The 25,029-nt window shown below is 33.6% G+C and overlaps 3 protein-coding genes across 15 annotated transcripts in view; 1 reads left to right on the top strand and 2 right to left on the bottom strand.

Moving 5' to 3' along the window:
- LOC138936797 (ensconsin) overlaps positions 1-17,392 on the bottom strand; it is a 139,045-nt gene extending 121,653 nt beyond the window's left edge. For 4 of the 11 annotated variants that reach the window (XM_070302509.1, XM_070302502.1, XM_070302494.1 and 1 more), the window contains exon 1: positions 17,310-17,370. In XM_070302509.1, coding sequence (XP_070158610.1) covers positions 17,310-17,355 — 46 coding nt within the window. In that variant the 5' untranslated portion in view covers positions 17,356-17,370. Of the gene's footprint in view, positions 1-8,455; positions 8,533-17,309 lie in introns of those variants that run through there. The other 7 variants (XM_070302510.1, XM_070302506.1, XM_070302499.1 and 4 more) reach the window with 5 other exon arrangements.
- A 919-nt stretch (positions 17,393-18,311) lies between these two features.
- On the top strand, positions 18,312-21,108 carry Acat2 (Acetyl-CoA acetyltransferase 2). The gene is made up of 8 exons (XM_070302520.1): positions 18,312-18,665; positions 19,140-19,261; positions 19,369-19,481; positions 19,597-19,796; positions 19,898-20,127; positions 20,205-20,393; positions 20,495-20,657; positions 20,752-21,108. Exons 1-8 carry the CDS (start codon positions 18,617-18,619, stop codon positions 20,868-20,870), a joined length of 1,185 nt encoding a protein of 394 aa, XP_070158621.1. The 5' UTR covers positions 18,312-18,616; the 3' UTR covers positions 20,871-21,108.
- On the bottom strand, positions 21,048-24,128 carry Nt5a (5' nucleotidase A). 3 transcript variants are annotated; one of them, XM_070302519.1, is made up of 3 exons: positions 23,930-24,128; positions 23,556-23,673; positions 21,048-21,553 (listed from the first exon to the last, which is right to left on the bottom strand). In XM_070302519.1, exons 1-3 carry the CDS (start codon positions 24,067-24,069, stop codon positions 21,389-21,391), a joined length of 423 nt encoding a protein of 140 aa, XP_070158620.1. In that variant the 5' UTR covers positions 24,070-24,128; the 3' UTR covers positions 21,048-21,388. The 3 variants fall into 3 exon arrangements, with proteins under 3 accessions (XP_070158620.1, XP_070158619.1, XP_070158617.1); XM_070302518.1 differs by lacking the exons at positions 23,556-23,673; positions 23,930-24,128 and adding an exon at positions 22,059-23,537 and having other exon boundaries at positions 21,431-21,553; XM_070302516.1 differs by lacking the exons at positions 23,556-23,673; positions 23,930-24,128 and adding an exon at positions 21,696-23,536 and having other exon boundaries at positions 21,431-21,553.
- Positions 24,129-25,029: the final 901 nt, after the last annotated feature.

Here is a 25,029-nt window from a genome sequence, read left to right on the forward strand (position 1 = left end):
GAAAAGCAATGAGGCGAGAAATATCACGCTTTCTCGAAAATATTGCTGAATTTCGAATGAATGTCGTTTAATATACATTTTGGCTCTCGCATTATTCGTACTTATAAAATATTCGCAAAAATTGTATAATCTATTTCTAGTTGAAAACTTAATTATAATCGGAAAGGTCTTTAATTTTCAATCGCATGCAGCTTAGAAATTATTCTCGCTTTAATACTGAAAACAGAAACATTCTTTCTAATCTGTAATCGAAAAAAAAAAAAAATAGTATACTTGGAATATCCCATATGTAGACTATCACAATCGCGAGAGCGATTAAAAAGTTCCCGAGCCAACCAAAGCGAATAAACTTGGAATGCGATTAAAGAAAATTTAACGAACCTCTTATCGTTATTCGGAGTTGCCGTTCAGAAAATTAGTCGGACACGCTCAAGGAAGCTCATCGTTTCCGCGAGGTCTTAATCTCTTCCTGCCACGAAATCGAAAGAATTTGCCACGGCGATATATGCGCACTTATGCGCAGCGAACGCCGTTGAATTTATGAACAGCGCGCGAGATGATTGTCATTAAGCAAGTGAACGATCACGCGTAGAATATCGCAAGTAAACAAGAAGCGAAAAAACTCGCGATTAATATTGTAATATCAAGTATTACATCTTTGAAAAGGTAAATTAGAATTAGAATTATATTAATAAAATATCAAGATTTTTTTTTTTTTCGTACATTACATAAATATTTGCAAAAACGGCCTCTGGCTTCCTTCCTTTCCTTAATCGTACAATCGAAACATGTTAGCGCGTGCGGCCACGCACGCGTTGAATTATGAATGGCACGGTATAATGGAAATAATTAACGGCGTCCGATTTGCGGATACTAATGAAGAGCCGGCGAGACGCGGTTTGCTGCACGCATTAATGCGCATATTTCGCCGTTAGGAATTTTCTCGTCGCGTCGCGAGATGCACTTATAACAAAATCGTCGTCTTTCACAATTACTGTCGGCGACCCTGCCTGCTTACTTCTTCGCGTAGCGAATTCGCACGCTATACGGACGACCGGTTTTCGATCGCGTGGTTAATACGCGACGCGAAAGGTGAATTTCGATTTCATCGGGTCGACGACGTGACCGTCGGTCACGGGCGGGCGAAGAAAATTAATGATAACTGTGCGCGAATAACAGTTATCATATTTTCCGGAAGATGTGTATATTAAAAGCGCTTTCGCGAGAATCCCACGTTCAATCCTTCCAAACGCTGAGTTTGTAAAAGGTCGGAAAAAATGAGAGCAAAATGTGAAATACTATATTAAAATTCGTCCAAATAAAAATAAGTTAAATATATAACTTTTAGAAAACGATGTATCAAGAATGCAGGGTTGGGAAAGTTACTTTATAAAAGTAACTCGTTACCGTTACTCGTTACTAATTTTAAAAAGTAACTCGTTACCGTTACAGTTACTAAAAAGTAACGAGTCGTTACAATTTCCGTTACTTTTTTACAATACAAACTAATAAATTATTTTGCATAAGAAAAACTTTTAAAAAATTGTAAGCAAGATTTCATTCAAGGTTTATTACAAAATAAATGATTAAATTTTATCGAAATTCTTTATTAAATTTTAATAAAATTTGTTGCTCCATAGTATCATCATTTAAATGCCCTCTTTATGGTGTTAATACAGAGCCACCGATGCTAAACATTCTTTCTACGGATGCACTGCTTGGTAGAACTGTATTATATTTAATAAAAAGTTTTTTAAGTTTTGGATAGTCGTTTAACATTTCTATATTACAATTATTCGATTTTAAAAACCGTTGCAATTCTTCTTGTTCAGATTCATTTTGCACCGTTTTTTGCTCAAAAATGAAAAAATCATCGCGATCGTCAGATTTTCCAGCTTTTGAAGAATTTTCAGTCGATCGGATTCCCAATAAATCCTCCAAGTAATTTTCAGCACGTTTTCTTTTTTCTCCGGTTAACCAGTTTAACTTAAATTTTGGATGTAAACATGCTGCTATTGTTAATTCTTTTGTTTCAAATATTGTAAGAAATCTAAAATCAAATATAGTAAATTAAGCGACATTGTTTGTTTTATTGAAATTAATACTTTTGAATCAATAGTTTAAAATAAAATAATATTTTTCAATTAAATCCTTATTTAAAATTAAATAACATATGTATTAATCAAATTAATAAGTTACCTTTTATTTAAACCTTGCTGAATAGCTTCAACTAATGAATGGCAATCTATAAAGTCAGATTTATTGAGATTTTGTAATTTTCGTTGCAAGGTACTTAGAACTGGTAGTAAATGAGATTACAACATAATAAGAATGCTAATTGGTCGATTTGCTTACGGCTTTACGGTTAAGATAAAAATTTTATCACGCACAATAGCAAGAATAATATCTTAAATAAATGAAAAAATTTGTAAAAAGTAACGATAAAAGTAACTGTTAAATTCGTTACTCGTTACCGAAAAATGTAACAAAGTTACTTTGTCCGTTACAAATAAAATTTGTAACGCCATTACCGTTACAGTTACCGAAAAAAAGTAACTGTAACGGTAACGGCGTTACAAGTAACGCGTTACTTCCCAACCCTGCAAGAATGGTATCGTTCTCATCATTTTAAGAAAATATATCGAGAATGTATCACTCGTCGATCTACATGTGACTCTTCGCACTTATTTAAGAAAATAAAATAATATCTTTCTAATATATCGAGTTCAGCTTTCTCCTAAGCTGTCTTAAAAGCAGCATAAATACATAAATATCCGCGAGAAGTCAATGAATCCCCGGCACGGATTCCTCGATCCAACGAAACGTGAAATGTGCAACGCACCTTCATCGACCCACCTATCGTGGGAATCTATCACGCGAATCGAATCCTGCCTCCCACTAGCTCGTACGCACACCGTTAATCCGCGTGTCGAAGGTCTGTGAATGCGAGACCTAAGCAAGTACACTGTTGTTGCTTGTACTTTTTAACCCGCTTCTCACTGCAGGTTTCACATATCGATGAATCGGACGTTTCTTTATTAAGCATTGAATAACTCACTTTGCGTAAAGAAAGAATATGTGGTTGATAACATGCGACTCGCATTTCCCTGCAACACGTTTCAACAGAAACTTACTTTCAATTGTTTCTTGTATCTCGAATCGTTATATCGACAATGATTATTACTGTAATGACGTATGACTCGTCAGCGATAATAATTAAGTTGCGAATAAAGTTTGTTCGATTGATAGAAGTCGTTCATACATCTCGCTGAAAATTTAACTTGCGCAGACCTATTGGAAAAAGATCTCTATCAAAAATTCTAATTGCAATTCTATCGCAATTTTCTCGACGTTACATTAATCGGTAGCCGTATATCGATAGAATTCCTTTATAATTACGTAATTCGCGTAATTTGCAATTCAGACTCACAATAGATTGTTCCTTCGATTAACGTTTGATTAATTAATCGATAGTTTCGTGCCGTTCTTGCGCCATATCACGATAGAAAGATGCATTATTAATTAGTCACGGAAGAAACGTAAGCTCACCTTTCCGCGCAAATAACAATGACCGCCATACACGCGTCACAAATATTAATCACGTCGAGCGGCTACTCACCTGAAACAAAAGAAATTATATCCATTAATTTTATAGCGAAAATATATTGTGTTTCCAAATAATTTTCCGCACGTTATTATATGTCTTCCTTTCCTCTTTTATATTATAATTCTCCAATATTAAGAACCATTATCGCAGGAAGCGTGAGTTAATAGCGAAATTAATCGTCGCGAATACTCGCGCGATTAATGCTTCCGCCGCAATTGATGGTCGACGAGATATCGATCTGTGATATCCGCGACCACGAGGATGCGGCGCGAGATAAATTACCAAAGTTACCACAATGTTACCTCGAATCAACGATTATCCTAGCGACCCTTCCTACTCCCGCTATGCACGCTACGATATACATATCGCGTGAGCACGCAAGCCGCAAAGAAGAATTCACGGGGGCGATCGCGCGCGCACTTCGTTATATGCTAGACTTTTTACGGTGAAGATCGCCAACGATAAAGAAACGTTGGAGCTTCTTCCGCGCGAGAATCGTCTCGCTATCCACTCTACATTTTGCATCCGTCATGAATACTCAGCATTTAACGGTCATGTTACACTCGTTAGGCTAAAAAAAAAATCGCGTTAAATGCGGCACGCATGTTGCTTTAGATTCGTGCTTCTTGCGTGGCGAACTTCCTCTTCTTAAAATCACTTTAATAAAATTAATTAAATCGAATATCTTCGCATGAATATAAATACATTAGGAAATACGAATTAAAAAGCCTCTATAAGATAATCTATGCATTTATGCATTACCATGAAACTCCATATGTATTTTAAGTACTTTACGTTCGATTTAAATGTGATGGATAAAATATACAAACATAGAATAAGGGATTATTTTTTTAATTACGACAAACACGAACAAATCGTGCTTTACGATTCGGTCTGAGAGGGAAAGCTAGCTGCATTTTTCCAATGATCCGTAAAAAGCGATCCGAGAACAATGCAGCAGTCGCGAATGCACGATGCGAATGCACCAGAGATCTCTCCTTTCGTGCACGTGGCCGGAAGGAGAGAGAGAGAGAGAGAGAGGCGAGAACAAACACGTCGTTCGTATTCTGTCAATGCGAAACGCACATTGACCTAGGCCCTAGGCCTATGGGTTGTGCACTCGCACTAAAGCAACGTGCAACAAACATAATCGTCATAATGAACGATCATAAATTCACTCGAGTATTTTCAACACGGAGAAATTCTCCGTTTATGGAGAAAAAGATCAGCGGCGAATATTAACAAGTATTTTTACGTGACTTACAAGATCTTGAGCTATACGTAAATATGTATATTTTGAAATGAGATATATGCGATATATTTCTTAAATTTGATAATCGATATTCTAGATCAACTTTCCATAAATTCTTATTGCTACATCTTCAGCGAGACGTTTCTCTCGCGCTGAGATCTAACGAGAGTACCTCGAGCGCGGAGTCTCTCGTTGAAAAATACTGATAAGAAGTCTGAACAATGTTCTATCGTGAAAAGTGTGTTAGCTAGGTAATACGCGAGAAAACATATTTTAGTTCAAAGTACTCTACTCCCGGTATAATTAAGAACGCCTATGGCTAATCACTGAGAATAGCGCGCGCTTAATTGGAAGAAGTTGGGCGAGATGATATTTCGCATCGTGCAGCTTTCTCGCTATAAATATACCATAATTCGGTCAGTCGCATTGTTAATGCATTGTTAATTATTATGCATTGTTGATCGTATTGTTAATTATAATCAGGGGAAGAACTTAAATATAAAAAGCAAAGCTTATATTTTTATAATAATACAAAATTCTTAAAAGAATATATGACTATTTATAAAATAAAGAAAAATAATCCTCTATAGAAAAAAGAAAAATGTAACATCCGGTTATGGGAATAATCTGAAATTAATAGTGTTAATTTATAGCGTCAACTTTTTTCGCGGCGGAGAATTTCTTGTATTGTATAATCGAGGTAGATTTACGCGAAATTTTAGACAAACTGGTTTGCGCGCCGTAAGAGCGCGGAGCATTACGGAGGTAAGAGATTAATGACGCGATTTGACGGATGATGGTAGACAAGGTGATCGCGAAATTCGCCGCGACGAATTTTGATCTGCCGCGCCCTCCGTCCGGTATGCGCAGGACCTTACGGGGCATCGGACCGGTAGAATGCCATTAAGTCTTCGTTTACACGAGAGTACACGAGAGTCATTTTTCTCTCTTTCTTTCTCTTTCTCTCTCTCTCTCTCACAGTTTTTCAGCCGCCAAGCGATTACGTATCGCGTAACACGATCGTGTTCCCTGGAACGATCGATGGTAGAGGACTTTCAACCACGCATAAACGGCATTACCGACCACCGGATACTTTAGGTATTTTTCGCCGAAAGTATACACATATACTTTTTGCAATTATGGCAACTCGACTGCAAATAAAGCAACCGCGCTAGACGAAGCAAACGTGCTACGAATGATAAAATTATCGCGAAAATTACAATTTCGTGCTCCAAATCGTAAAAATACTATATTAATAAGATGATAAGTATGGATGAAGGTAAATATTACGTCGTACTCTTACGAAACTTGGTTTGTATTTTAATCGTTATCTAAAAGATCTTTTATACTCGATTTAATGTAGTAATACTCAGGATCAATTCGTGAATTTAGTGAATAAAAATAGAGCGATGCGAGATTAAAATAATGTTTGTAATAATATATATGTATATAATTTACTATCGTAAAATAATATATTATATATATATATATATATATATATATATATATATATATATATATCAGGGTTGGGAAGTAACGCGTTACTTGTAACGCCGTTACCGTTACAGTTACTTTTTTTCGGTAACTGTAACGGTAATGGCGTTACAAATTTTATTTGTAACGGAAAAAGTAACTTCGTTACATTTTTCGGTAACGAGTAACGAATTTAACAGTTACTTTTATCGTTACTTTTTTCTAATTTTTTCATTTATTTAAGATATTATTCTTGCTATTGTGCGTGATAAAATTTTTATCTTAACCGTAAAGCCGTAAGCAAATCGACCAATTAGCATTCTTATTATGTTGTAAAAATGCTTGAATGTGATTGATCAACTTATGGCTCTTGCGGACCAGTGCGATGACGCGACGCGCGATATCCAATGAGAGCTTTATCTTTTCGGAAAAGCAGAGCTCTCATTTACTACCAGTTCTAAGTACCTTGCAACGAAAATTAGAAAATCTCAATAAATCTGACCTTATAGATTGCCATTCATTAGTTGAAGCTATTCAGCAAGGTTTAAATAAAAGATAACTTATTAATTTGATTAATACATATGTTATTTAATTTTAAATAAGGATTTAATTGAAAAATATTATTTTATTTTAAACTATTGATTCAAAAGTATTAATTTCAATAAAACAAACAATGTCGCTTAATTTACTATATTTGATTTTAAATTTCTTACAATATTTGAAACAAAAGAATTAACAATAACAGCATGTTTACATCCAAAATTTAAGTTAAACTGGTTAACCGGAGAAAAAAGAAAACGTGCTGAAAATTACTTGGAGGATTTATTGGAAATCCGATCAACTGAAAATTCTTCAATAACTGGAAAATCTGACGATCGCGATGATTTTTTCATTTTTGAGCAAAAAACGGTGCAAAATGAATCTGAACAAGAAGAATTGCAACGGTTTTTAAAATCAAATAATTGTAATATAGAAATGTTAAACGACTATCCAAAACTTAAAAAACTTTTTATTAAATATAATACAGCTCTACCAAGCAGTGCATCTGTAGAAAGAATGTTTAGCATCGGTGGCTCTGTATTAACACCACAAAGAGGGCATTTAAATGATGATACTATGGAGCAAGAAATTTTATTAAAAATTAATAAAGAATTTCGATAAAATTTAATCATTTATTTTGTAATAAACCTTGAATGAAATCTTGCTTACAATTTTTTAAAAGTTTTTCTTATGCAAAATAATTTATTAGTTTGTATTGTAAAAAAGTAACGGAAATTGTAACGACTCGTTACTTTTTAGTAACTGTAACGGTAACGAGTTACTTTTTAAAATTAGTAACGAGTAACGGTAACGAGTTACTTTTTAGAAAAAATAACGGTAACGGTAACGAGTTACTTTTATAAAGTAACTTTCCCAACCCTGATATATATATATACTTGCATATATAAATAATTATATATTATTAAACTATATCGCGATCATCTCCGAAATTTAAGAATAATAAATCTAATTTGTAAGCTTTTTTATAGATTTGACAAGTGTTAAGTATTTCGATGCTCGAAAGTAATAATCGATCGGAATATTAAGGTCGATGTGTTTCATCAGATATTTTCATCTTACCGGCACGTTATAATATTACTTGCGAGTAATTATAGACCACTCGCTCGAGTTTGTTTAGCGGCGTGCGATTCATTAGAACAAATCCCTCGTTTCCTCCGTCGAGATAAATCGCACGTCTTTCCGCCTCTTCTATTTGTACATATTACCGCGCATGTGAACGCGAAATATCATTATGCGATAAACGTGCGATTCAGTTCAACACTCCGGTATGTGCTTATCTAAATGTCAATCTTCCTTAATTACAACTGCAATGTATGTTAAATATTGTGCTCAGATATGATTAAAAATCCAAAGAATTAAATTTGAAACTGAAGACATATAATTAATAAATATATAATAAAATTTCATTTTTTCAAAATTCAAAAATATAAAAGTAATTTATGTGTATCTGTGTATGATAAAGATTAATCTCTCATTTGATCAGCTGTAATATTATTACAGAAGATACAAAAGATGTATTCGAATATCTCTCGATTATAAACTAATAATAATGTTAGACATACCTAGATCAGACTGTTCGTATTTTGCGAGCATTGCGATTACCATTATGGAGATCCTACTCGATTTGAAATCGTTCAACACTAACGAACGAAAGTGACAATCGATGAGTGTGATTCAAAATTTTCCCGGAAGCAACGAGATCGAGGAATTTCGATAATATACGATATCGAGAGGCCGATAAAGATTAACGAAACGAAACAGAGTGTTACGAACTCTAGATAAACGCGGTGAATCACCAATTTAGGACACTGTGTAGGCACGTACTACCTTTTATTATAAACAGGTCATGCTTAATTTGTGTTAAGGACAATTTCATGTGAAAATTCTGTCAAAAATAGTGTCAATTTATTATAATCGTTTTACTTTATAGCAGTTTGCCAATTTGGCGACTGATGCGAAAATATAATGAGTTTTATTTTCCAACGTATATTTCTCTTTATCAAATTTTCCAAAATGCATTATTTCACTATAATAACAGAGACGAAAAAATTTCTTATTTCTTCGGTAATAAAGACAACGCAATATGAAAAGCTAAACGGGGTTGCCTGATACTTCACTGGGAAAGAAAGGATTCAAGGAACACCCGGAAAAGCTCGACGAATAAACAATCGCGAGATCCTCTTTCCCTCGTCAAACGTAAACGTGCACTGACCGGCGAATCACACGATAAGGCTTCGATTACCGCGCATGCGCGCGCGCGCGCGCGCTCGCGAAGGTTGGGGAAAACTCCGGAATCTCGTCCACGTGTCCTTGACTTTCGCGTGGAAGACGCGTAACTGGCTCGCGCACTCGAATTCAGGATCGGGACGGGACCGAGTTTCGTTCTACGGCTGCGTGAAGCCGAGTGCAGGTCTCCGAGTGCGATGAATCAAGCCCCCCTTTTCTTTCCTCTCGAGTCGACGCACCGCGGCCTCCTCCCCCCATCCCTTCCACGATCCCTCTTCCGTTGCATCTCTTTCTCCGCCCTCGCGAACGAAAAATAATATTACGGTTGTCGCGACGACAGTTGTCGAGACAATTCCTGGAAAGAGTCGTGACATCGACAATCTATTTTCAATCGTGCAGTTCAATTATGAAAGATATACAACAAATTACAAGTTACAATACGTTAAAATAAAATTTTATCCTTAATATATATATATATATTTTTATAATCGAGCTTTTTTATATATTTTTATATATTTATATATCTTTACATATTTTTGCTTAAAAAAATTTATGATTTGTTGCAAATCTGCCATTCAAACATATCATATACGTGATCTACAATGAGAAATATTAGAAAAGTAGTGAAAGATATTGAAGGATAATTAAAGAAAACTAGAACGATGCAGAGTAGAATCTTTGAACAAATCAATTTATATAATTCTTGAAAAAAAAAAAAAAAAAAAAATGCAACACATGTAACTTGCACGCGCCTAGCGTCGAGAAAGTGGCAAAACAATGTTGTTAAATCGCAAAAAAAAAAGAAATAAAAAACAAAGTAGTAAAAAGTACACGGGTTGCATTCCGTCTATGGTTAGACATTTTCTTTTTTAGTTACAAAAGTTCGAAACGACGCGTGATGACATTAAATAGGCAATCTGCCAACAACTGAGTCAAGCAACGCATCAAAAGCGTATGCAAGATCTATATATGTTAACACTTGATGAATCTTACTTCTATTTCTGCTTCGTAGCACACACCTGATAGAATCAACTAGAATATCTACACGAGACTTTAAGCTGAATGAGACAATTCAGCAAAAGCATGCCTCAAATATATGTAATATGTAAATCGCCAAGAGTTTATATATATAATTTCAATCTAATTGAAAAGAAAGTTTTTTTGCGAGATATTCTTCAGAAACGCTAATTGATAATAAAATTTATTTATTTAAAAATTTCGAGTAAAAATTTTTATATAATTTTATATAATTAATTTTATATAATTTAAAAATTTATGGTTCATTACTAGGCAAGAGGGACATTTTACTCTACCTCTACGAAGAAAATATCAAATTTAAATTGATTCGAAGAATTTACAGAAGAAATTTTATTATTACCGTTCGTGAGCAGTATACATATCGGAATGATTCGTGATCTGTCTATCAAACTATATCGAAGGGAACGAACGGATAGTATGCTTTAGCCACGCGAAGCAATCGCGATAAAAACAGAAATGTCCCGTCTATGTGGTATCGGAAAAGAAAGTAAAAATTCGCGCGTAATTACCATGCTTCGCGAGCATAATTCACGATCTCAAACCGCACAAGCGTACCACATGCCGCGCAAGCGAAAGAACGATGCTGACTTTCACAGACGGGATTGCTTGACGGAGCGAACAACAAATGACCTGGATGGTGCCTGGCATGTGCATAGAAATCGGACGAACGAGGGTTGGTCGGATACGTCGTGCGATCGCGCGGCCCGTTTAACACACGGACGTGTGAAAATGTGATCGCGAGAGATTTCTCGCGCTAACGTCAAACTAAGAAAAAGAGAGAGAGAGAGAGAAAGAAAGAAAAAGAGAGACTTTCCTCCGAGGCAGCCTTTCTAACGTCGGACGCATATATAAATGACGACGACACGAGAGATCGTTGCTCCCACTTTGCATAGTGACGCATCGCGAAACTTCCTTACTATTTCCAAATAAATCGAGTATGAAGAGTTGGATCGAAAGAGAAACTTATACTTCGGAACTGTCAGTTGCGAGTGTTGCAACAATTTTTTGGCGAATAAGCGTCAATCTATATCACAAATACATAACGCGATATGTATTGGAAAATGGCATTTACATTATTTAGATACTGTGTGTTCATACTGTATGATTCGAAACTTTCCTTACTTCGCGATGTTAAATAAAATTATTTGCAAGTACGTTCAAAAATAAAGAGATTTATATTATTTATAATGTATAGCGAGAATAGGAAAAAATTTCATGTTTATCTAATAAATTATTCAAGATTATTCCACAAGGCAATCTGAAAACCGAAAAAATTTATGTAAAAGGGGAAGGAAAATAAGAAATATTGTAACTGAGAATCGAAGAAGAAATATCGATCGATCAAATTATGCATAATTATGTAAGCCAGGCTGGAATATATCTTTAGATTCGATCGTTTATCTTTCTTTCGTCCATTCGATTATTCCTCGTGCTTGAGGAACTTCTCGGCGGGAAACGCTGACCGAAAACTACCGTCCGGTTGATGATTACGTAACGGTGTTAAAATAATTAGTGCGTATTACGTAGCGTTGCGCTGCGCGAGGCCGTAATTGGTAAAATCTCCACGTCGACAAGCGAGAATACGACTACGATGCAGTACTGGATGTCGGGTGTATAAAATTTAAATTTTCTCTTTATCCTCACTTTATCCTCATGTTCGATCTGGCCGCGGTCTGACGTTTTCTCATTCGATAAATCTTTATTTATTCCCCAGTCACCTGATGAAACTTTTTATTAATATAAACGAAGAAGCATGCGCAAGATATATAAATGACAAAAATATCAAAATATCTTATAATTATCTTTCTTTGCAAATAAATTATTCAAGTATTTACTGTTCAATCAACCATTCAATTTATTAATTATTCATTATTAGTATAAAAGCAAAACAGGATCGTGCGATACATACAAGATGATGAGAAAATATTTACAAGATTGATGATGGATAAGCAATACATGATTGGAGATTTCCATGGCGTCATATATCGTTATTATATGGAGTAAAATAAAAAAAAAATATATATATATATATATACATTAAAGTAGCATATCCAAGGCAACGAGATTCGAGTAGTGAGTCATCATGTACAATATCGATTCACCTACATTGGAAGAATCCGCGTGCGAGCACATATTCTAGAGACTTGTATCTACAATATATGGCGAGGACGAGGACGACGAGGAGACACGAGACGAACGATTCATTACTCGAGCCGACCACGAGCACTTCCCGCTGCCGATTCGGCTCACAGTCGGCAAATGTCGACCAATTTAAAGCGTTCCACATCGTTTCCTGTTTATTACACGTCCCTAATGTCGGCACGATCAATGGCTACGTGACCTTGACTCGGAAAATATCACGCAAAATCGCACTCTCGTTACCTATAAATTAGCCTTCAGCTTCATGAAAATTAGGTGAATAATTTATCACCGGGGTCTACTTTAATTATATATATATATATATATATATATATATATATATGTGCCATACATGATACTTTTTAAACCTTGAATGAAGTAATGTATAACTTAAAATATTGAGATAGAATTACAAAAGCTTGCCAAAAGAAATAGCCATGCATTAATACGGCTTAAAGCCGAGAATCAATCTGTGGATTTAAATGAAGATAGATACGAGAAAGAGAAAGAGAGAGCACGTATACGCAGTACACGTAAGATTAAAAAGGATTAGAATAAAACGAATAAATTGTAACGTACGTGGACGTATACAGGCAACTATTATTATAAATTGCCTTTTGAACGTACATGATACGGGAATTCGACATTGAGGGATTAGCAATGGAAAGCGGCGCGTACGATAAAATTATCAAAGCCAGAAATAAATGATCGGATTTTGAAACCTGGCTTCGTAAATCGGGACGAACAACAATACCGTACCGTTACCGAGGGAAGGCAGTCATATGGGTGTTGCGAGAATAAATAACTGCAACCTACTTAAGCGCCTTCGTTATACAGTGCGCTACTCGTCCGCCAAAGAGAGCTCTATCAATCTGAAACATGAAACGCGATGCTTCGAATGCGATCGACTCAACAGACTCGTACTGTCCCGATGAAAGAGATGAGGGCTACCCGATATAATAAAACATCGTAACTGCAAAGTTCTCCATCAAAGTTTATCGTTATGAATGAATGATTCATAAACTAATCTTTGACTAATCGCTGAAATATATTTTATCTCGTTATCGCTACGATTATCTTTAACTAATTGGACAAATATTATAATTTTGTTAATTAATGTTTAAAGTCTTTTTAGACAATCCATAGTTAACTCGTAACGAAAAATGTAAAATATATTTACAAATTTTATTTTTACAATTTTATGTGTATCGCGTATTACTTTTACTGAAATATTTTCCTTGTGTCATTGTATGAGCTATAAAATTATAAATAAATTTTTATCGCGAATTATATAGATAGGCTTAAATATTCGCAGGAAGATTCAAAGTAGTGATAGAAAAATTATTTAAATATTGCCTTACCTTCTTCTATATTTTATGTAAAGGTTCAGCAAAACATACATTCGATGACATTTCGACGATTTTTCTAAGAACTTTGCATTCGAATAAAATACAATATGAAAAGTTGACGCGTCGACATTATTTAATATTTATGACTAATATTAAGACTTTGTAGAATTTGCAAGTGATAAACTCATGTCAATACTATAATTAGCAATACGATGCAATGTATATATATTATAGAGACAATATACAATATAATAAATAATTACTTTCAAATAAGAATATAAACTAGACAATAAAAATAAATTCTTAGATAACGGTATAATACAATACTTTGTTTTGCATGAAAATACATGTGAATGCATGTGTATCTTCGGAAAACAAATTTTTTTAATGTTGAAGCTGACCGTGAAACCCGGTTCAAACGACTCAAAAATGTAACGCCGAATTACATCATAATATTACGAATATATTGCAAAGTTCAGAATCATTGCGACATCGTAAATATAAGAGTATAATATAAATATAAAAGTACGTCGATGGAATTGTTGAATTTATGTATTTCGGGAGCCCGTGTGTCCGCACAGACGTGCGTAATCGACCGACTTCCTTCCGTTAGAAACCCGCTGAACCATGTCAGTATACGTGAAACCATCTGGCGCGAGCTACGTAAGCGCGTCCGATGCAACTTACAACGTGGAAATCTGCACGTACGCGAAATCGCTAATAAATAAATTTTATATAATGTTTCCCACAATCACGCTATATACGACCGATACGACCTATAAAAACATTTTCGAATCATGGCAACAAATACGCCGGTTAATTTTCTTATTATGTATTGTCAGTTACGATAATTACGTATATAATGCCAAAACTAATTATCATTAGACTCGCTCTATATCAAGATCATTGCTAAAAGCCTCCATACATGCCGCTATACATACAAATAATTCTCAACGTAATGCGATTCGCATTAATTTAAAAAAAAGCAAAAATAAACAAAGAACGAGAGAGAATAAAATTTATATATAGTTTATATTATATAGAGCAAATTTTATAAAGTAAAATTAAATTTATTTATATCTTTTAGATATAATATTAACAAACATAATTTTACGTAATATATACAATATGTATAATTTTATCCAATCTACGTAATTTTATTTTCTGTATTTCAGTCAAACTGATATTTAACTAGTATCGTTAAAACTGATAATATTACTTCATAAAAAAAAATTCCTGTTTTAATATTATATCATATCAAAAGCAAAGCGCTTTTCGTCGGTAAATATCAGATTCATCGTTAAGCTATATATTATCGTTGATTGATTGATATCCTGCAATAATGTAACAGAACTGAACCTGCGAGAATCGTATATATATATATATACAATATATATAATCGACTCGCCGTATACGTATCCGTTTGCATTTAAAATATTACTTCTGACACGCTATGCACGCGAGATAAAATAAAATTTTTATCGGTCAATATCTTCGACACGGCTGAAAGTTGCGATGCTATAAATTAAATGACATTATTCAGAGAACTTGCGCTTAATTTGGATATTAAAACTGAACGAATGGTGTAACGTAAAATATAGATATTCGTTTCAGAAGCTATAAGAGTATAAATCGTATACGATGACCGGACCGCGATGTGTATCATTAGAAATATATTACAGTTAATCATGTTATATATAGTAAGATTATAATAGAAATATCAAGTAATTATCGCGTGATGTCACATTCAACTTGTCAATTAAAACATGCTCATCTTATTTAATATGGTATATTATTATAATTATTTAATATATTGGATGCAATCAGAATTTTTAGGGTAGCTGCTTGATTAAATTCTCATATTTTAATATCATCTTTAAGAAAGACGACACATACAAAACGACATTGTCAATATTCGGTATGCGAGTATATAAATTGTAAATACTATTTGGAGATGTTTGAATATTTTGCTACAATTATATTTAATTGTATTCAGGTACCAATAATTAAATATATGTATATATATAAAATATATATCTTAATATACAGCGTTTTTTTACAGCAGAAATTAAAATAATACGATTGATGTAATACCAGATATATATTTCTCTTTTCTAAAAAATATATGGATGCATGTAGTTTATATGTCAATTAAAAAGATTTTTTTCCGATATGTTTATATTGGACAATTTATTTTAAAATTCAAAATGATATAAATAGTGAAAAAAATTCAGCATTATCTCCTTCTCTTTCAATATCTTAATATTATTCCTATAAGGTGATGTAAATATGATGTCCAAAATACTCTGATGGCTTATTACAAAATAAAAAAATATAATATCAATCAATATCTACGCAAGAATCTTTATTTCAATACCGTTTAAGAAATTCAATATATCTTGACGTTCCATTTACTTCGATATATATATACAATATCCTAAAATTAATACTCTTTTCAACTATCTTTTTTTCAATTCTGTGAGCGTGCGTTGTAGTAAAATATCTTTTTAACAAAAATTTGTTTACAGATATTTTATCATTAATTCTTCAACACACGATGTTAAATAATTTTATAACTAATTCTCATCCAAGATTCTAATCTTCGTTAAAGACAATGATTGAAACTAAAAAATATTTCTTAATTATCGCTAATAAATTAAATGCCGTAATCAGTATTATCAGACATGTAACAATACATTCGTTTAAAAAAATAATATTTAAATAATTGTACAAATCACCAATGCCAAAACAAACAACATATACACTTGTCAAAAAATAATTAACCATTTATTATATGGCGCATACACAAAATGTTCAACGAATTAGATTAAGTTAGGTTATTAACAGGGTACAAAATATAGATTTATAATTTATACGTGCTGACAAATGTACGACAAATGAAATTGAGCGAAAAGCCGGCGAGAGCACGTTGCGGCGCGGCGGGGCCGCAGCTGATGTGTCGCGTGAGAGGCCGCTGACGTTGAGCTGATTCGCGCACATTCGAGAACGTAGGTGTAACACGAATCAGCCGGTATTAATTTCGTAAGGATGAGACGAGGCGCGAGGGACGATAGCGAGATCGCGAGAGACGAGAAGGAAAGACGGACGGAGACAGATAACGGTAATCTCTCAAAAGCGGTCGCGGTAGGGACAATCATCGCGGTGACGCAAACTGCAAGGCCGTCGATGCGTGACCTTAATGAGTAATCAGTCTGGCAGTTTTGACTTTGGGCTCGATAATTATTCATGTATTACCCCGACGCGAGATCGCGCACTGTCAAACGTTGGCGCGTTCGGTCACGTCTGATAAGCGACAGCGACGGCGAGGGCGAACGAACGACGACGATGACAGCCGTCGCGGATGGATGGCGCGACCTTACCGAGACATCGCGCGTCTCGCGATATCTTTCTCGACGATCGTATACGATGAAGCTTGCATATTCCTCGGGTACGCGAGAGCAATTTCCTGAAGGATAATTCATCGGCATGCTTGGGCCACGCGCGCCTCTCGGTCGCGAGCGACGTGCAGCTGCGGTGATTAGCGCCGCGTGTCTCGTAGCAATTATAAGCGGGGACGACGCGTCACCGCGGCAACACTCGCGACTCAACCATGTTGAATCGTCGCGTCGCGACGGTATAGCGACGGATAAATGGCGATAAATACCTCGTTTTTCGACGAGCTCCGAAATCTCCTCCCTGTTGTCGGCCATCTTAGCACCAGTCACTGTCTCACAATGCACGCTGGGTAAAAACAAACCGCTGGGCCGTCGCCGCGCCGCGGCGCTTCGGTACGCTACGTCAACGCCACCTGCACAGTCATAACAGAGGCATGTATATCAGCTGTCTGATATCTGTCATCTGTCAGTTGTACAGGGTTATGTGTGGCCGTGTTTCAAAATTCACTGCCAGTTCTAGAAATCTATACTTTACGTTACATATATTATAGATTCTCATTACAAGCAATTAAATTTCGGAACACGATCTATGTGTATGGCTATCTAACATTTATCTTACAATGCACATATGACGCGCGAATGTTTTTCAATGACAATATTGTTGCAACGCTATTGTCTGATCTAATCTTTTTTTTTTCGTCAATTTTTTTGTTCGATATTCTGAGCTCTCACCTTTACCCTCTTATTCTCTTTATTTATATGTGTACTTTACATACACGTGTAACACAAATATATTCTTATCGCGTTACGTTTGACTGCTGATTTTTTGTTAGTCTCATTACTATTCTAAATAATTTCCATATTCAAAGAGCATTAAATGAGCATTTTGTCCGTATCTTTTCATCGCTATTCAGAAAATCTTGTTTTGTTACGGTCTTGATAAATGAATAAATATATATTTTCAAACTAATTACAACAGATACACATGTGCCTCGTTCTTTTTTTTTTATGAAAAAGTTATTTTAATACCAAATTTAGTGTGTTCTATTACTACAAAAAATACCTTCTTTATAGATCATTTTTATAAATGAAATTTACGTTATGTTATATAGTAATTTACAATATTCTATAAAAGTGTGAGAAAAATCGAATTTTCATTTTGTATTTTTGCATGTGTATCTTATACGAGAAAAAGAGATAGAGACAGAGAAATATTTATTCTATAGAACTAGAAATTAAATATTCATATATTTCGTTCAACATACTTTGTGCAGATTAATTCTAGTCAATATAATCATTTTCGATGAATCGCATTTCTGTCTAATAAGATAAATATCCTTATTAGATTTTTAAATCATATAGTGCTTGCGTTATATAATTGTTAGAACATGAATTTTAATGCTTTGTTACGCAAGTATACACTTTGACATACTTTTGCAACTCCGCTCCTGACATACGTGTCGCCAGTCGCTGCCAATCGTCAGTTAATAAGTTCCGGTTAAGCAGTGTAAAGTCTAAAGATAGCAGTCTTCGTGCGTTTTTCGTAAAGTTTGGTGTTCATTCGCAACTCGTAAAAATGAATGATCGTAATGTCATGATTGTCTCGGCTGTCAGGACACCCATAGGTAACAAGCGAAGAATAATATGTAATACTTGCTAATAAAATTAAATGCAGTAATTCGTCGATCTAGTTATCAAAGTGTACAAATTATTGTAGAATTTAAACTGCATGAACAAAATTTTAAAAGTGTGCTATTTAAATTATTCCGAACATAAAGAAGAATTAAAGAATGTCGAGAATAAGAATTAAAGACTGTCTTATAAACTCATTCAATTACACATACAATATATAAAAATATAATTTCATATATATAATTATACACATATATAGAATATTATATTACAATTGTAAACTAACAATAATACTTTGTAAAACATAATGTAATAATAATGAAAAAAATGTATATACATATATTGAGGTGCATTAAAGAACAGAAACAAAATTCAGCTTATTTTTGAATATTTGTCTAAAATATTTTTATACTAATGTAATAAAATCTAAATATAAAATTTTATAATTCAATTTTTTTATTTTGTAGGATCATTCTGTGGGTGTTTGTCTTCCTTGACAGCATCAGAAATGGGAAGTATTGTTATTAAGGAAAGTCTGAAAAGAGTTGGATTAAAAGGAACAGAAGTTTCTGAAGTCATTATAGGACAGGTATCTAATTTGCATAGATTAGAAATAATAGAATGCATATATTTTCAAATTTATCTAAATTTATATACATCTAAAATATACATACATTTGTTAATGCATATGTTTAGGTACTTGCTGCAGGAGAAGGTCAAAATCCTGCGAGACAAGCAGCAGTCAATGCTGGCATACCTATTGATGTTCCTGCTTATCAAATAAATATGTTGTGTGGCTCTGGCCTACAGTATGTATAATCTATAATATATCGTATAATATAGGTATTTTCCTAACTATGCAATAAAATTTATTTCGAATAACATAAAACTCTATAATATATTTTTTATATAAATATGTTATAGGTCTGTAATAAATGGTTATTTATCCATAAAATCAGGAGAAAGTGATATAATTGTGGCCGGTGGTCAAGAAAGCATGAGCAGAGCACCACATGCCATTTATCTCAGGAATGGTATAAAAATAGGGAATTGTAATTTAATTGATACAATGATGAATGATGGTTTAACAGATGCCTTCTATAATATTCACATGGCAATCACAGGTAAAACAAAAATATTACAACTGGATATAATTTCTACTATAAAAATTTAAATTTTATACAAATATTGTCGTATATATCTTTTTATTATTTATTTTTGACAGGTGAGAATGTCGCTGAAAAATATGCAATAAGTAGAGAGGCACAGGACTGCTATGCGAGTAAATCTCAGCAGAAGACAGAGACTGCTATTAATGCTGGATATTTTGACAAAGAAATTATTCCGGTAACCATCGCAAGTAAAAAAGAATCTATTGTTGTATCTAAGGATGAATTTCCGAAATTTGGCACGACTGTGGAGAAACTTGCAAAATTAAAACCAGCATTTAAAACGGTATGTAAATATTATTTTCTATAACATTTTATACAACTTTATAAAAAAAAATTCAACTTTTGATATTATCGATTTAGAATGATGGCACAATTACTGCTGGCAATGCATCTGGTATAAATGATGGTGCAGCTGTTGTAGTTCTTATGTCTCAAGAAGTTGCTGCAAGTAAAGGAATTTCACCAATAGCTAAAATTGTTGCAGTAGCAACGATTGGAGTTGATCCTCAGATTATGGGTATTGGCCCTGTTGAAGCTGTTAAATTAGTCGTTAGTATATATCTATTTTCGAATTAATTTTACATTATGCGAACACAAAATAAAATGGGATACAATTATGTATGTATGGATTGAAGATATATTTATTCTAGCTGAAAAAAGCGAAATGGTCAAAGGAGGAAGTGGATTTTTATGAGCTAAACGAGGCCTTCGCAGCACAAGCAATTGCATGTGTTCAAGAACTCGGACTAGATCCTGAGAAAATTAATGTAAATGGCGGTGCTATCGCTCTAGGTCATCCTATCGGCATGTCTGGTATACATTGAATTAATATTGAATTTATGTGTATATATATATGTATAAAACTTTCTTCAACAAAACTCTCGCTTCATAAAATTTTGCGTTTCAGGAACAAGAATATTGGTCACCTTATTACATATTTTAGAAAGAACTGGAAAGAAAAAGGGTGTTGCATCGTTGTGCATTGGAGGAGGAATGGGCATTGCCATGGCTGTTGAAAGAAAATAATACATAAATGATTTATATATAAATCTTATACGAAATATTATTATATTTTCATTAAAGCATTTCTCTTGATAATAATAGCATTTCTCTTATGCTGTATGTTGAATAATGATAGATAATGAAGACATTTATTATGAAACAGCGTTCAAGTTGCATGTTTATTTAAACATGCAACTAGTATTGTATTATCCAGTTCTTTTTTAATATAATTAAATATTTTTACAATATATATTTCACAGTATTTTTATACATAATGTAAAAATATATAGATGTAAATCGTATAAATAAAGTATTACCATGCTAACCTTTTTACCTAATTTGAAATATGAAATATATTCAATAAAAAAAATAAATTCGGAATCAGATTATATCTGCATCCTAAATTATATAATATATAATCAAATTAATCATGTATATGAATATGTATTGTGATTAATAGCAGTCAAATTTAAGGACGCATAATAATTTAAATCCTCTAAATCAAATCTTATCACAAATATCATTTATTTTGTCGATTAACTTTATGTTTCAGCCCTATTTTCTAAAATTTGTTCTACAGCTGCAAGGCCTTCCTGTTGCTTTTGCTGAATGCGTTTCTTTTTAAAAGTATATTTTGTATTCTTCATTTCCTTTGATGGACCGCTTAATTGCTTTAATTGTTCCTTGATAGCTGGTATAATCCGTATCTTAAATTATAATATATAATTTCATTAGATGATAATATCCAACACAATAATTAATTTTTACTTAAAGTTTTCTATATAAAGAAATTTATTTAAAATTACAATTTATATAATATAAATTATGTTATTGTCATTTATATATTACATTGCTGATATACTAAGTGGTATGGCAGGATAATATCCATAGTAAGACTTTCCATCTTTATCAAAACAAGGAATAGATTCTTCTAACGGTCTCTGTGTAACCAAATCAATTTTTGGTATACAGAGTTTGGCATGTTTTTTTATTATATACCCAAACAAAGAATCTACATTAACTGTCGAATCTTTCAAACAAAAATAAGATCCCCAAAACTTTGAATTCAAAATATTCTCATCTGGATGAGTCAACCCATGATAAAGCATCCCTTCTGACATTTGTTCCTCCATTACAGCTAGTGTATCGCAATGTGCAAATACATTTGGTACATAAATGTCTTGTATAACATTATCGCCAATATATAAACACCGTTGGTCAGCTTTTCCCGTTATACCAACAAGAAATTCTGATAGTTCTTTCCAATTTCCTTGGCTATATATTTCACCTCGCTTTAAATCTTTGCTCGCAACACAACAACAAGTTTCATGATTGTTTATAACAGTAAAAAATGGTCGATTGTTAATAAAGAAACCAGGCTTTCTCGCATAACACACTACAATATCGAAAAGGGATTGCCAATCCTTTCCAAGGGCATAACTTGCGGTAAAGCTTGCGAAATCTACGTATGATCCAGTAAGAAGAAAAGTAGCGGATTTTTTCTTTACTTCTCTCAACCATGAAATTGTATCTGGACTACATTTATGCAAATATTTTTCTGGATTTTCCTTAATGTCACCAGTAATCCCTTTGCTTAAATGAAAATTGTCTTTAGAAAACATATATATCAATCCGTCCAATATATCAGGCCAAACATTATATTTATTTAAAGAGGATCCATATTCTTCATCAAGCGTATCTACAGCCCGTGCAAACGCGACACTTGTCGGAGTATCGAAATAATCAAGAAGACTTCTCATTTTCTCAGACAAAGAACCATTCCAGGTTGCCAGCATATCATTACAGAAAGTGTCCGTTACTTCCCATTTTTGTCCAGGATATATTTCCTTTATTTGATCTGTACTTAAGAGATGTGATCCATGGCACGCTCTGCGAATAACACCATCCGGGCTCACTCTGAGTATATTTCCTCTTTCAGCATCTAGTAATAATCCTTTTTGCATAAAATCCAAATCATCATCTGTCAATGGCTTTAACAAATGCTTTGCACTATATCTCCGTTCATCCACCAAGAATCTAGCCAATGTCTCATACTCCCTATGTACTAGATTTGTAATATTGTAACGCAACAACGTGTTATCCAAATCGAAACCAATGCAATCATAATCGGTGAACTTGAACACATCCATGTTATCTTTAATGGATTTAACAGATCCTTTGAATTTATTAAATACTTTGGAACTGTATTGACAAGAGTTTATATATACAATCGCACTGAATAATGTTTCTGTTTTACTGATTATACGTTTATAAGGGGCGTGTCCGCGTGCACTCTTGACAGTACTATGACAAGGACCCAAGCCCCTAATCATATCTAAATGCAACTATTTTATCAATAATATATCGTTCGCGGCAAACAAATGTACATTAGCATTGTATATTATATTTCGATAATTCCGCAGCTTTACGTTAAATACAATGCGAATCAGTTGCCGGCAAAAAGTCAGATTGTGCAACCTTGAGATACTAAAAATACCTGAACCTATTTGACGAGGTTTCTCTCTAAATTCAGCATTCAGATGCTTTATTTACTTGTTTGCATATGGAAATGGAACAAGAACTTTCACGAGCATTTTATAACCTAAACGCAGCGCGCGTTTCAATCACGCTAATCATCAACCCTACATTATCATTGAGAAAAAAAATCACCAGACAAGAGCGAGTAATTGAGGTTTTCAGTATACTCACATTCGGCGGGATATGAACACAACGGATGTTTCTCGCCTGCACGAAGAACATCTCAAACTTGAACGAATCCTCGCGTGGATCCGTAAACACGCAGTCTCTCATTATGACGTTCATGTATCTGTAAAAAAAAAAAAGAAAGAAAAAAAAACGATTTATTTATTATGTATCGATCCTTTATTCTTAGTCTAAGAGAAAAAGATATCGTTGATTAATTTTGACGTACGTTAATTACAGAGACGCTCTATTCAACAGTCCAGTATATTTCACATACTGTTATCGACGAAGCGTGAATTTGAAAAATGCAATAATTATTTTTTGTTCAAAAAACATGAACTTCACGTCGAGCGAAAATGAAAACATTGAAAGTTACGTACGCGTCGGCCTGTTCGACGATGCCGAAAATCGATGCTTCATTTCGCAGATCTATTGTCGTTCGCTGTTTCTCCACAGCCTTCAGCAGAATTGCCAGGCTGTTGTAGAGAAAATGCCTCTCGCGTTTCGAGTACATGGCCATCGCGAACGTGAAGCTAACAATAAACGGGAGCGCGCGAAACACACAACCACATCGGCCGACCGACGAAACCGAAGTGAGACGCACGTGGGAGATCACGTGACTGTCATGCTACGTCACGCGCGGGAATTCGCGCGTATTTACATTTCGATCAACGTAAACGTATTTACATATTCGTTATAAATGTTATATATGTATGTAGCGCATATTGTGGTGCTATTAAAAAATGTTTAATGCCTTTCATATTTATTTTCTGATTTTTTTGTTATCTTTTTGATTATAGACGTATTATTACGCCATAATACAACTGTAGATTATCAAAAATTATCTATATAACATAACATATGAATAAATTATTTAATTCTATGATAAAACAAATATTTATATTCTATATAGATTATAAAATAGATTAATTTCATCTCTAAAAGAGAGAGAGAGAGAGAGAGAGAGAGATTTATATTGTAATTATATCTATTGAAATGTGATTTAACCGAAAATTGTTAAAATTATTTTCAAGCAAATAAGAAGTACGAAAAAGTGTACTTGTTTACATTAAGTATAATTATAATTTGTAATATTTTTCTATCTCTTTCTATGCCTGGTATCAAGTAACACTATCCGTGTTTGTTTGTATGCTAGCGTGCGTGTGTATGAGAGACATTTAATTCTTACGTTATTATTGAATATTTAAATTCTACATCTCTCGAATAAATCAAAACGTATAACAATAATTAAATTATAAACATATGATTTTACATCATATGCGATAATAATTTCACACACACACACACACACAATTAATATTGATTTTACTTGTTTATTTTAAGAGATAGATTGGAAAAAAAAGAGAGGCTGCTTTCATCTTTTTGATAAAGAAAGCAGCGAGAGAGTATAATATAGATGTAAAATAAAATATAATTATATATATATATAAAAAAAAAAAAATGAAATACACGAGCAAGG

Source organism: Polyergus mexicanus, unplaced genomic scaffold, assembly GCF_030449975.1.
Source record: "Polyergus mexicanus isolate NDT 795.1 unplaced genomic scaffold, iyPolMexi1.0 SCAF_10, whole genome shotgun sequence".
Lineage (NCBI taxonomy): Eukaryota > Metazoa > Arthropoda > Insecta > Hymenoptera > Formicidae > Polyergus > Polyergus mexicanus.